This window comes from Capronia epimyces (genome assembly GCF_000585565.1).
Source record: "Capronia epimyces CBS 606.96 chromosome Unknown aczIQ-supercont1.5, whole genome shotgun sequence".
NCBI lineage: Eukaryota > Fungi > Ascomycota > Eurotiomycetes > Chaetothyriales > Herpotrichiellaceae > Capronia > Capronia epimyces.
In genome coordinates, this window is record NW_006912908.1 from 2114111 (window position 1) to 2128181 (window position 14071).

The 14071-nt window shown below is 54.0% G+C and overlaps 3 protein-coding genes across 3 annotated transcripts; 1 reads left to right on the forward strand and 2 right to left on the reverse strand.

Moving 5' to 3' along the window:
- Positions 1-367: 367 nt before the first annotated feature.
- A1O3_06714 (uncharacterized protein) lies at positions 368-2013 on the reverse strand (the record flags this gene model as incomplete). The annotated part of the gene is made up of 5 exons (XM_007736831.1): positions 368-845; positions 902-1385; positions 1437-1554; positions 1614-1839; positions 1880-2013. The coding sequence occupies 5 exons, from the start codon at positions 2011-2013 to the stop codon at positions 368-370; spliced, it is 1440 nt and encodes a 479-aa protein (XP_007735021.1).
- Positions 2014-3827: 1814 nt separating this feature from the next.
- On the reverse strand, positions 3828-5297 carry A1O3_06715 (uncharacterized protein; the record flags this gene model as incomplete). The annotated part of the gene is made up of 2 exons (XM_007736832.1): positions 3828-4837; positions 4889-5297. The coding sequence occupies 2 exons, from the start codon at positions 5295-5297 to the stop codon at positions 3828-3830; spliced, it is 1419 nt and encodes a 472-aa protein (XP_007735022.1).
- A 5420-nt stretch (positions 5298-10717) lies between these two features.
- Positions 10718-13393, forward strand: A1O3_06716 (serine/threonine protein kinase; the record flags this gene model as incomplete). Its single annotated transcript, XM_007736833.1, has 1 exon — positions 10718-13393. The coding sequence occupies one exon, from the start codon at positions 10718-10720 to the stop codon at positions 13391-13393; it is 2676 nt and encodes an 891-aa protein (XP_007735023.1).
- Positions 13394-14071: the final 678 nt, after the last annotated feature.

The following is a 14071-nucleotide window of genomic DNA, read 5'->3' on the forward strand; positions in this document are numbered from 1 at the left end:
CGAGTCATACAAGCCGTGGCCCAATGCAATGGCTTCGGGAACAATCATCATAACTGGCTCTAGTGGTGGTTGGATGGAGATGTCTACATATGTACTCGGTACATATGTCAGGTAGTTCCCCTGTAGACAGCGTAAACAGCGCTGCTCGGCTGAGACTGAACCCTGACGAGAATCTTTGCAGGTCTATCTTTGTTGTTTAGACATTACTTGATATTACTTAGCTCTTCTCCATCATGTGGAATCTATCTGTGCGCCATGCATCAAGCTGTGTGCAATCCCGAAGCCACATCTAGAAACTTTTCGCTGAACAATCCCGCCATCATGTTGTCATTACACCATGAAGTTCAGCCACCTCTGTCATTGCCATTCATAGCCAGAATATCACGCCTGCGCCCACCGCAATCAAGCAGACCACCATACCCATGACTCCTGCGTCGCTGTACAGTGCCGGCCCAGAAACCGTTCTGCCAGCCGCACCTTTGGAGGTGGCAGAGCTGGCCGCGGCTGATGTGGTGCTGGTGCTAGTACTACCCGATGATGGGGTGACTGTCGAACTGTAAGTACTACTGGTCTGCGCAACGGAAGAGGTTTTGATCGTGATGCTGCCTTTCGGAACACCACTAGGCATACCTGCGGAAACGCCCGCCGCACCCATAGTGGGCAGAGGAGCACTGGGATCAACTGTCCATCCTCCAGCCGTGGAACTGGGGCAAGCTGGTGGAGTGACGGTGACGGAGGCGGTATAATCCGCCGACTTCACACCGGTAGGGGTCAAAGTCTTCCATTGTTGTGCAAGATTGCTGAAATCAGGTTGCACCGGTGTTGGGGTACCTTGACGAGTGAACCTGCAGCCGGTCAGCTTGACTCTTACTCGCAGCTCTGATCTGTTAGCCATCGTTACCCTTGAATGACACTCGATCCTTGATTGACATCCGCCCCGACTTGCGGTCCATACGAAACCAACCCATATTGATTGGTTTCCTGAATCCACTCGTAGATCATTGCTCCGGACCAGGTGTTGACCATGTCCGGGCCAAAAATCGCCGCTTGGTCGTCGAATGTACGTGGGGGAACCGTATTGCAACCGTCCTCTGAGAAGAAAATAGGCACCGGGTAGTTTGCGGCGTCTGCTTGCAAGGCGACATAGCCAGAGGTTTGGTATGTCGGCGTGGATCCGCACCACTCGTAGCTGTTTAGAGCATAGAAGTCCAGGCGCTCCGTCGCGTTAGGACGGCACACCAGATAATCCTGCAGCATGGGTCGAAGGATAGCTGTGTCCGTCGCCGAATAGCCGATAGGGATCTTGCGGTACTTTCGGGCGTCTCGATAAGTCTTGAGATCGACAGCGGCGGATAGGACATAGGGGGCAGCTCCTGCGTCGTCCACTGCAAGGTGTTAATGTCTCAGCCTTGTTCCAAGGGAGTTGCTCAACATACAAGTGTTCAAGACCTCATTGCCCACAAACATGCCCGCGGTGTTGTCGTACTGTTGGAAGTTGTCCAGGACAGCCCGGTAGGATTCCGATTTGTTCTCTGTCCATGAGGCTCCGCTTTCCTGGTCTGCATCAGTGGTGCTGTTCCCTCAAAGGACTTAGCTAGTTCAGGTGTTCGTACGAATCGAATGTATGTCTTGAAACTGTCCATGTCCACAAACACGTATATCCCAGCCGCAGCGAACGCATTCATACACCCTTGATGGTTCGCAGAAGGGTCAACATGGTACACACGGATTGCATTGGCACCCAGTTGCTGCATGAGGGTAGCGTCAAGTTGACATTGCGTAGCGTTGACCAGAGGATCGTCTTCGACCAATTGATAGGCAACACCTGTGAGAATACGTCTATTAGCACATGTCTCGGACGGTTGTGATTGTTCTGGACTTGCCTTTAATAAAGAATTGATTACCATCGCTTGTGAAGAACTTGGAGCCGACTGCTGAGATGGTGGGAATTGAATTGACAGTGACACAGATGGCCGCCAGAACCAGGAGGGCGAAAGTTGACAAACGACACATGGTTCTTGGATTCCTCGGACGGAGATTAACGAAAGAGACTTTTCAGGGAGGCAATTAGACAGTGCCAATGTGAAAGAAAGACTGGAGCGGGCGAAAAGTGAGCTGATGAAGTTTGGTGATCCTCCAAGTGTTGTGTCCTCCGGCTGTAGATGGCAGGCAGGCCCACGGTCCCGTAGAACACAACAGTGTTGCCCAAGAATATGTGCAGGAGAAGAGAGGTCGTTTGCCCAAAGCAGTGAGCCTGTTGCAAAGCGCCGATGAAGGAAAAATTAAGTGAAGATTAAGGGCAGTCTGGTGAAAGCGACGGCTTGAGATAACGGGCAGGTGCAGGTGCAGGCGCAGGCTGTCCTGTAACAGAAGGCCCGACTGCGACCGCAACGACACAGCAGCAACAACGAGAGGAAGGACGATGCAGGTCAGTCAAGAGCGAGAGACATCGCCGACACTCTACCAGCGACAAAGAACAAGGCAAAAGGGACTCGACGGCGTGGAAGAAGAAGAGAGAACACAACACCACACTGTGCAGCTTGACTCGCAGCTATCATTACAATAATAGTAGTACAGCCCCAGATTCCGTAGTGGCTTGCTGGGCACCTTTTAGTCTGCTTCAGAGCAGTCAATCGATCAATCAATCAGTCAATCAGTCAATCAAGCGGAAGTGCAGCCGTGGAAAAAGGACGCGATGTAGGATTAGGAGATGGTGGTCGCCCACGACCATGCCGTTATCCAGTTATCCATGAGACGGGTGAAAGATGCGACGTGGGTGTGGATGTGAGTGTGGGTGCGACAAGGATCACGATAACCTTGAAAGTTGGCAGTAGCCTAAGCCTAGGACGGCAGCTGTGGCACCTATCTGGCATGGAGGGACGGGGGGTTAGGGGGCTAAGCATGCCTGTGGGGTGCCCGGAAGGTCAAAGAATGCAGTGCCTGGCTGCCAACTGTGCCATGTAATTAGTGGTGGTGGTGGTGGGGTTGGTCGGTAGCATAGGCTCCGGTTTAGCGGGCAAAGGACCCGGCTGCCTGCTCCGACCTGAAGAATGACAATGCACGATCGAGGACGGCACCTTCCATGGCTTAGGCGACTGCTACTCACGGTACCTAGCACCTATAGGTATGTACGAGTACTCCGTAGGTAGCTGTCGCCGCACGACTCAAAGCTGCGTAGCCGTCCGTATGTTAGACATAGGAGAGTGTTCTATAGACCCGGTCCAGGCAGTATGGAAACTTGCATTTCTCGAACGAGGAAGAAAAAATGGAGACCTCTCTGGGTTAAGGCTTCGATTCTGCTTCGATTTTTCTTCAGCTACGGCGGTTCCACAGTAGGAAATGGCAACCTTCCCTGTGGTGCCAGATCCTGGATCATGCGAAGCCGTACCACCGTTTGAAACCCATTTGATCGCCTGCTTCACACGCGACATTGCATGGAGTATCCGTACACTTGTGACCCTACTTGGGCCAGGGACGGTTGTTGATCTCGACTGTCTTGCTCTACCACCACCACCACCACCACCACCAGCTCATCCGGTCGAGGAAAACTGCATTATGAAGTAGGCTGTGCCAAGTCACCTATCCAGGCACACCCTATTGCCACGAGAACAGAGCCAGATGCGATAGCAAACCCAGAGCTCGTCGGGTATCTCGTGTCTCTCGTCAGTCCTGTAAACTCCCGAGAAAATGAAAACGAAGCCGCACATTCCATGCTGTTCTCGCTGTCCAATTCCGTAACACCTTGCTGACCCAAGATGCATTCATTGCCCTTTGGTGGCTCCCAGCCCACGAAAGCAAGTGACAAGGGGCATGCATCCCTTGCACAATTACACAAGCGCCCGTCGAATGACAAACACACCGACTTCTACTCCTGCGTTCCCCGCCATCTCCCGGCTGTGGCGGATGCCGTCCACCACCTCTCGCGCCAGCATTCCCGGAGTGATCTCAATTTGGCCCTGTCGAGCTGGCATGCGACCACCAGACTTGTGATAGTCCACCAGGTTTTGTCGCAGGCGAGGCTGCTCTTGTTCCACATACCACTCTTTCCAGAGTGCCCGGTCGAGCACCACCTCGGTGGTTTCAGAATGTACAATCTCGTACCGACTGGGGAGCCCGCGGGACGGCGCTCTTTGTCCTAGCTCCCTGCACATGGTCTCTAGCAGTTGTTGAATCTCTTCGAAGCTCTTCATGCCGGCCACCCCGGCCATCTCCCCTAGCTGTATCGCGAGTTCCATATAAAGACCGTTCAGTAAAACAAATTGCCGAAGGAAAGGTTCGATGACGGGACCGATGTATTTGTTGGTGAATGTGGAACCTCCCACTTTCGTAGGGTACACGAGCAGCAAACTGCCATTATTCGCCGAGAGTTCAAGAAGGCGATCAGCGAGGTAGGATCGTCTGCTCAAACTGAAAAAATCGTCAACTTCTCGAGTCGTCGTGGGCGGAATGTAGCGTTCGAGAATGGAGAGGTGAATACTGCTTGGCGCGGCGATTATGTTCGTCGACCGAGAACTAGAAGGGATGGGCGGCTGGGCATGGGAGTGATAAGCGGGAACCACAGCGGCATGGGTAAAGACGGTCTGATCTTGGAAATAGTCGTCGCTCGAGTAGTTGGTGTTGGGAGTGGCCGGAGGGGACGCTGGTACTTCATCCATACTGATGACCTGAGAGACCGCGTGTGTGATGGTGATGTAGGGGGGAGATGCGAATCGGCCTTGAACCACTTCAACAACTTTCTCGAATACTGGCCGGGTATCTAAGGATTTCGCTTGCGACGGTAATGCTTGGACGACCATTTGGAGTTGCTGCTGATTACTCGTATCTCCTAGAGCCAGAACTGTACCGCTGGGTCAGCTCTAGTTTCAGATGAGGAAGAGAGGATGCTTACCAAGCTGCTGGCAGGCTCGCCCGAGCCAATTAGATCGAGTGGACTCGTCCTGATTCATGTTGGATCTGGCCGGCATCTGTATCTCTGAAGGCCTGGATGTCGGACTCGGGCGGGTCTGGTCCTGATCCTGACGAGAAGATCGGTCCTCGACGTTCATCACTTTGCGCAGACCCTTCTCGGGGTTGAAGTACAAGGGTGTGTCCCAGTCGAATGCGTCAAGATCCTCAGGAGGTGTAAGCGGGGGAAGACCTCCGCAAGACGCGGCCAGAGATTGCGCCCAAGGGTGTGAGGCAAAGGCGCGAATTGGAATGTTTGTAGACACTGAGTTGCGCGCTGCCGCATGGTCCTTATGCTCATCTCTGGCAGACCAAGGCGCGGGCTCGACACTTCCGGTGCAAGGGGACGCCATTGCAGACAGGCGCCCGTGACAGAAATTGTCTTCATCTTCCACACCTTCTCCATCAACTGAGCTTAACGATGACCTTCTCCTGATCCGGGGTCGTGAGAGCCTCTTCTTCATGAACCGTCCTTCACCACTCCTGGGCCTGTCCAAACTCACTCCAGCCCACAACGCTCTTGAACTGTCCCAAGATTCACATCCAGCCTTGTCAACAACTTCAACAAAGCCTTGAGCAGGCACTTCGGGCCATTCTTTTGAGGGAGAGATCAAAGGCACCTCTCGGATCTGAATGACGGCGGGGAGCCGCTTGGGTATTGTGAGCCAGCCATTGTCCAGCGATAAAGGCTGGGAGGGCATTGGCGAGACTCGAAGGGTCGCCAACAAGCACTGCGCGACTGGAGGAGGCACGGCAGACGAGGAAACTCGCAGAAAACGGCTTGGAAATCGTGGACGGGGGCTGCTGGCAGGACAGCCCGAGAAACCGTGCTGATCAACCAGGTGGTAAAAAACAGAAATCTGAACTCCTCATTTAGGCCAAGGACCACTTCTAAGTTCGCAAATCAGTGTGCAAAGGGTCTGACTGCAACGAGGAAATCCGACGTCAAAAGAGGAAGAGGGAAGGATGGTAAAGAACAGACTACTAGCTAGTCGTTGGTCGGGGGTGGAAGAAAGGGAACGATGTCTGGCATAGGCAGCCGGCCACTGCACTGCTAGCTGGTGGTCAGGCAAGAATTGTCACATTCGCACATCGAGGGCTCCGGAAGTTACGTGGACACTTGGACCGCGCTGGTGAGGCATTACCTGCAGAACAGGCACAGACACCTAGCATGCAGAACATTGCAGTGGAGTGTGTCTGCGGTCTGCGGTCTGCGGTGTGTGGCTCAGCCAGCTCTGCCAGTGGGCGAGGGAGGGAGAACGGCTGGCTGACCGGGGGGACTGTTCTAGACTCTCATCGATCGGGCGAGCCACAGGGGCCGAGGAGCCACCCGGAGACGCTGAGCACCACTCAGAAGCCCTCTCTCCCAATCGTCCTCCAGGCATCCCTCGCTACCTTCTGCCGCACCAACTCTGCCTGTTCCACTCTCCAGCAAACTGCAATACGTTTGGCAGGGCAGGCACCAAGCGACCCCAGCGGCCGCTGGCCTTCTCTCAATCTCCATCTTGTCCCATGCTCCAGCTAACTTTGGCCGTTAGCTTCGCCCTCACGGTCCCTCGCGGTGAGTCCTACCCAGCAGGCGGTGTCAGCTGTCCGCAGGCGAAGCTGACTCCTCCTGCGAGGCATTTTTCCTTCGATACGTGTACGCCTACAGTGTCCCAAGCACCGGCCGTCCCTGCTTTGAGGAGGAGGCATGAGTTGCGACCGGTGAGAACGACTGCGGCTGGACAGCGCAGGTGCTGCAAGAGTGGAGGCGGTATTCCCTCGAATCTACGGAGTACCACGCCAAAAAGGCCACATCGAATGTCTTATGCACCAGGTCTGCTAGCTGTAAATCACGGACCAGGCGGCGTTTGTGGCTGCGACGCCGCACCTGTTAGGTGCCTGTTCAAAGCTGATTGCCCAGCCAAGCAAGGGCCTGACATCCGATGTTGTTGCTCTTATACAACGGAGAACGAAAACCTCGCAAGGTCTGCACCTAACTAAAACGGGTTTCGAGAGAATGTTGCATCTGACTGAGCACATTGTATCAATAAGCCGGACTTCGGGAGAATTGGCTTTACACCACCTCCATTCTTGCGAAATTGGAGGTGATGGGCTCTGCAGTCTTTGTGTGTGTCCTACGGCTTCGATAGCCCCCAACTGTTGAATTTGCGCACCTTGCCGAGGATCCTTTTTCCCAGAGCCAGAGCTATATTTGACAGGTTCAAGTGGAAGGTCTTAGAGCCCTCTCGGCTGTTTCAGATTTCGGACTTCCACTAGCAAGCTTGGACAGGCGCCCGGGCACCAGAATGGACACCCGCACCTTACGCCCGGGGCGTCGACACTTTGTGCGCTTGTGTTCGCTCGAGTCGTTGATCAGCTACATGGCCCGGGCAAGCACGACTCGAGTCAGACCCGGCTTTTACAACTGACTTGGCAGAAGGGGCCATACATAAATAAGAACATGGGTCTTGAGTGGAACCCGCCAGGATTTGACAGGGGCCTTTTCCCCTGTCGATCAGTTGTCAGCCAAAGTGCCTCAACTTACTAAAGTCTGGATTCTTCTACGCTGGCCGATCTGTGGCAGAAGCTTCGCTGGTCCCAACAAATCAATGGTCTGCTCGATGCCAGGTTCGCAGCCCTGTGTTTGGAAGCTTTGCATTGCTATTTGCGGCCGACGATCTCACAATGGTCAAGTGACCACTTCGTCCAGCCTGACCTCAGTCAAATGGCATCTTCAAGCTGGCGATTCTTTTGCACGCACATTGTCCTCACGCTAGTTCACGCCCGTCCCTACCCGAAAGCTGTCCGGAGTACACGCCTCAGTACCCGCTGGTAGCGGAAGGGGAGCCTTTGCGATGCAAGTGCCAAAAGGGCGATAGACAACGAAGCTAAGAATGGTAAATTGACCATGCTTTCTTCACATTTGAACTTTGAAGGTTAGGGCGCTGCCTTCGAACCTCGAGAAGTTATCTCCCGCAGAGCCTTGAAATTAATGAGCCGTTCAACTTGGCGAGTTTGACCAAGCAGTCAACTCTGCGGCATCCCGCTGTGCTAACACTTGCCGCTGGCAACCTTCCTCGTCGACATAGTTGTCTCCCGGCCTTGATATACGGGTGCGCAGCGCTTAGATTTGGTGGTGCAATGTTGCTCAGGCCCTCCCTCTCTGCCGAACCTGACTCGATGGCAGCCTACGAGCAAACGCTCAGCCTGCGGCTCGGGAAGGGGTCTCTGTGGCTTCTGGAACCCAGAGCCATATATTCGAACCCCAATATGGATCGACATGCCCTGTGCCGGGAAAAGTTATAGCACCGGACTTATGACCTTCATTATCCGTCCAGATGGTTGAGACACCGCTGCTGGGGCCCCAGCTGCCGACCGTGTAATTGGAAGTCTCGAAGGGTCCGGGGCCTAGGGGTGCGGGAGCCTTGAAAAAACGTCCAGTAGTAAGTATGTGGGTGCTGAGGGTTCGAGACAGGAAAGACAAGCTGCAACAGGGACCTTGGGCGCAAGGGGGCTCGCATCGCTGACGGCTCAGTTCCTGGGAGCGATGAATAATAAGACTCACCATCCAATAAAGGCTTTGGTTTATATTGTCCGGCCCTAGGTTGAACAGGATGCACGGCTCATGCCAGTCACTTCCAACATGTCAGCTCCTCAGGCAAGGAAAGGCATCCGGCGGGTCCCACAAATTTTGACAGATATAGACAGAACAGTTTTGTGCGCAAGGTGGTGAGTCTTCGTCAACTGGGTCAAGTACTGGGACAGCTAACCCTCGACTTGGGAAAGAGAGGTGTATGAAAAGGATGACCAAGAGCAGGGGCAGCTCCATTTCGTGCAGCACAAGCATGCCGTTGCTGAGAGGAAGACTGCGATTGCAAGAAGCAGGGACAGGAAATCCCCGGAGAGAAGACAGTCGGAGCTTTAAAGCAATCGAAAGATTGAAGTGCTTCCATCACTAGAACCTGTCTTCTAGGTTGGACAAAATCGTTGATTGTGCTACCACGAGCACGTACTTTGTCATACCAAGGCACTGGCAACAAGTCCAACCGCCCCTGAACCAGTAACTCAACCTGCGAGCATGGCAACTAAGGAGCATATCGGCGACGAAAGGAACGCTATTCATCTTCTCCGATGGAAACGGTGTACGCCGGGCCACGCCGTCCTTCTCGATGTAGATGCCCATGCCGCGGTCGATAGGACGTGTCGAGAAGAGAAGATAGGATGCGAAGCAGCGAGGGTTACACAGCCCAGGTCGGTTGGACAGCTCCTGGACCTCTACCTTCTCTGGACGCGTTCTCTCGCTGGAGGGCAACCACATTGAGTGTATCCGTACAGAGGTACACCGTTAGGTGACCGTGTCTTGATCTGGATGTCGTGCCACCTTCCCACAGCACTCCATCGGTGGGCGCCAATATGGACACTATTTCCACACCTACCTAGACGATCGATTCCATCTCAATGTCTGTTGTTTCTTTCCACTAGGTTTGCGCTAGCTCGACCAGCAGCTGCTCTAGACAATTGTCCACGCGCGGCTACAGTAGAAGGATAGAAAGGTCGGTAGGAAAGTTTGAGGACACAATGAACCGCTAGTTCTCAAACGAACTACGGATACGTACCGACAATTTCCCCCCAATGCGCCACAAGGAGGGCGTTGAGCTAGTGAAGCTTCATCTGACCAAGCTTTCCCGGAGACCGGAGACCGGCCACCCAGGACGTTTATATCGCTCATTTCGGGGACATGTCAATCGGCTCCAGAGCCGAGAGAGACCCCCTCGTTGTTGCAAGATCACATCCATGTGCCTATCGAAAAAGACGAGAAAGAGCAAAAGGCATTGCGGTGCTGACCTTGTCCACCACGGAGGCCGCCTAAGCACTTCGGGACTCGAGCCTTTAGGCCCTGCAGAGTCTCCGAACGAGGTTGCTTTTGTACGCCACAATACCCCACCGACGACTTTGTTATTCTTCTGGATTGATAACTTATCTGGGCCTGAACTGATAAGGCTCCTCAACCACCACTCACTGTCGTGCTTTGCTCCAATGTCTGGTGTCTGTCCCGGCTCTCGTGATCAGGCTGCCGGCAGTGCCGCCGCCTCCCCTTGGATCGCCTCCTGCGGTCTTGATCGCCTCATTCGAAAGCTTGATTGATCTCTTTCTGCAATCCCGACATTACTAGCCAATGATAATGGCAGGGCGAGAGATCTTAACGACGTTGTTGTTATCCTTACGGCTACCCCTGTCAACATTCCGCAATATGCCCGGCGTGCGGGTTGTTAAAACAAACCAGTCTTGTACTGCATATCCCACTCTCCATTCTGCTACTGTCAGCCTAGAGGATCTAGGGCTCTCCCAGGCTTAGGAGGCCCTCTGCAACCGCGATAAGGGTGATTTTCGACTCTCTGCGGCACGAACCCACCCCACCTAGATAGGCGCCTTCACATCTTTGTGTTGGCCGTCTTCTACGTATCTTTGTCTCTCAAGAAGACTCACTCTGCTTTCTCTGATCACGCCCCTAGCTACTCGGATACACAGTAGCCAGGGACTACTACAGATACCACAAAATGACCCACCATCTGTCACTCTCACACTCACCCCGGTGCTGTGAGTAGAGTTGATACTTCGCCTCCCATAAACCACCACTGCCCACATTCCGGGTACTTATGTCACCACTGTCTTCTTCCTCCACTCCACGTGTTCCGCGGGTAGGGATGGCCCATCTGGTTGCGGCTGCCTTGGACCCTTGGACCCAGCGGCGCTAGACTCCAGACTCCAGGATAGACTTGAGGTAAACATGTCTGTGACATCGATGTCCAGGTGGACAGAGGAGCGGGTGGCGGAGACTGTCACTTCTGCCTACATCCAGTCACATCTGCGACCAAATGAGCAGGAGCTTTTACAGAAAACTCTGTATTTTGGGGGCGACCTTACTGACGACACTTACCTGGACCGGATCTTGAACCGCGCCCGGCGTTTCTTCCTTATTCTCGTTGCTACAGGGGTACCCGAGCAGATATTTGGCATTATCGACGACTCGTATGATGATGAAGACCTACCCATTGCCGAACATGCCGTCATTGAATTGCGCCTGTCCTTTGAGCCGGACCGCTCGCTGGACAAACGCTTTTACAAAACCCAGTTCCGGTTCCTCACCCGTGTCATTGGGGAAGGCGAACATATCCGCTACGCAGATGAAGAGACGGTTCCCATCATTCCCCTCAGCCTAAAGTCAATGGTTCTCGCCCGAAATCATGAGGGCCCTGACAGAGTCCGTCTGGCCACTGATCCGCCAAAGATGTTGCTCCGCCGTCGGATCGCCCTGGACGCCGAGGTGAGCGAGGAAGATATCTTGAGCGAGATTGCGGGTAGCAGGAAGTTGTGCCACGAACACATCGTCTCGGTCTTTGGGTCCTACCTTTACCAAGGAGTGTTTAATGTCTTATCCCTGCCTGGCGCCGAGTGGACCCTCAAAACATTCCTCACTGAAACCCCCAAAATGTTTAGCAACCTGAGCAAGGCAGAACGTCGAACGGCGCTCATCACTTGGCCCCATTGCTTAGCCAGCGCTTTAGTCTGGCTTCATGGGAACGGCGAATACCACGGAGCTATACGACCGTCTAACATCCAGGTTGATGAGTCGTTCAATATCTCCCTTGGCCTGCTAGATGGAGAAGGCCACCTTCGCGACACTGCCCGACCCGACGACATTGAAGCATACCAGTATGGCCCACCGGAGAGATGGAAAAGAGCAGTTACGGTCCAGAATACGGGACCGATGGCCATTGCACTTCCATCCGGAGGACGGACGGGACGAAGGATCGGCCACAACAGAAAAGGCCTTTCTCCGGATGGCAAAGACAGTACAAGAAGCAGGTCAACCTCTATCACCACAACTTATACTTTCCAACCCACATCCAAGGGAGCTTACGCTCGTCTGCGACTGAATGTAGCAATGAGTCCGGACGTGACACCCGCTTCAATTGGGCAGGCACAAACCTTGCAATCGCACCCTGGCAAAGACTCTGTCCCGACCCAAGCCACACCGCGATCTCCCCTCCACAGCATGGTACGCGGAAAGACGCCCTCGGTCATCTCTTCCGACAGTTACAGGGTGCAGCACAGCAGTCAGGGGTTCGGCGGTCCTATCTTTGTGTCTGCCCCTGAAAGTCGCAGCGCCGTTGTGCAGACGTGGCAGTCCGTTGAGGAGGACATGTTCGCATCAGACATCTTCTCACTTGGGGCGACTATAATGGACATCATGAATCTTTTGTGTAAGAGGAGCTATAGTTCATTCTCCAGACACCGATCAGCAAGAAACCGAATGGCCGGTCGAGGCGGCGGTCTTGCTGATGCCAGCTTCCATGCAAATCTCGGCCAGGTCTTTCTCTGGGCGGAATCCCTACACAAGGAAGCTGAAAAGAAGGCACACAAGGACGAGAGCCAGGTATATCATGCCGTCGGTCCAGTTGTGCAACTTGCTTTGCAATGTCTTGAACGAGATCCTGCGGCGCGGTTGACAGGTGTCCAGCTGGAGAAACGACTAGAGGATTGCATATGTCGCTGTACTGGCATGGGCCAACTACACTGCCGGTCGGCACGAGGCGAGAGCAGACAGCCGACCGCGAGCATTCCTGTCAGAGAGCACACCTCTTCAGGTGGAGCTATCAGAAACACCAAATCAGTGGATCGACTGCGACAAGACTTGCAAAACTCCAGCTCACCGGACGCAGAATGGAAACGGCAGCAGCAGCACCTGGTCCTTCCCGATGCCTCGACTCTACAAGCACATCTCGGTCACACTCCTCCGAGCGTGGCCACCACACCTGGTGCGACATCTGACAACTCTCTTCTCGCGTTTAATTTTGATGGATTTTCGGATACGATCGTCGCAGAGAGTCCCCGTCTTGCGGAACACTCGCCACCACGGCCGAGCCGCCGAGGTGAGGTTGCCATCCCTCGTCATGAAGTCGTGTGGTCGGCCGATCAAGCAAGTTCCAAGAGAGCTTTCTGGAAAACACTGCAGAACAATGACAGTCAGGTTGATCCCCGGCTGTCATTCGGCGACTCCATCGATACAGGAGCGTTCACTTATATCAACTATAGCAGCAGTGCATCCTCGGAGGAAGACCATATGTTTCTCCCTCGATCTTATACTGATCCTCCCAGCCCGGCGCCCAACCGAGCATTACCCGCGGTGCCGCCACTTCAGACCAAAGTTCGCTCGACCAGACCCGAGAGGCAGGTTGCCCCTATCAAACGATTAGAAGAGACTGTCGCTCCGTTGGGCCGCTTCTCGGATAAAGCTACGGGCAGAAAGCCCCCGCCGAGGGTGGATAGTCTTCCAAAGATGCGATATCACGAGGAAGATGATTACTGGGATAGTCTGAGGCACGCCAGACCGCCGGAGGCCATGAAAGCGTCTTCCCGCAGCCGCTCCCGACATGGACGCGAGCGAGGGTATGCCATTTGATCTGGGGTAGACGAGGAACCGCTTTATTTGGCATGGCTTGGTTTCGAAAGGGAGTGAGTGGACTTGTACCTCTAGGAAATATTGTGTGGAATGTTGTCGGATGACCAGACGTATACAATCGGCGCATGGGATTTGCCGTATACTGTATATTATCCATTGTATGTACCATGATGGTCGTCCCAATCCTGGAGTTCGCAATCAGCCAAAGGAGAGAATATCAGTGCCATAATGCGTCCCGTATCCCTACACCTGGCTACACCAGGCTCTGTATGGTGCATAGAGTGACCCAGATGACTAAGCCATTCTAGTTATACGGCAAAACAGAAGAGGGTACACGCAATATCACTACGGCGAAGTATATGGACAACCTCAGTCCTCTCTTGTTCTTATCATAGCTGCTTGGTGCCCAGCTCAGCTCGCTCAACCGACTTCGTCTGTAGCCGGCACTTCATCCCAATGCATTCTCCTCCTCCTCGGTATCTGCAGGACCGACTTCGGACTTGGGATCGCCTTCTGGGAAAAGGCATGACACCACACGCTCCCCTTTGACCTCGTACTGCCACTTCCAAGTTGGAGGAACGATGACCACCGCGAGGAAAAGGAGAGCCAGAGAGACCAAGCCCAAGACCAAGACTTTTACAGGGTACCACCGCAGTGTTTCTTCCCTTTGGACCTCTC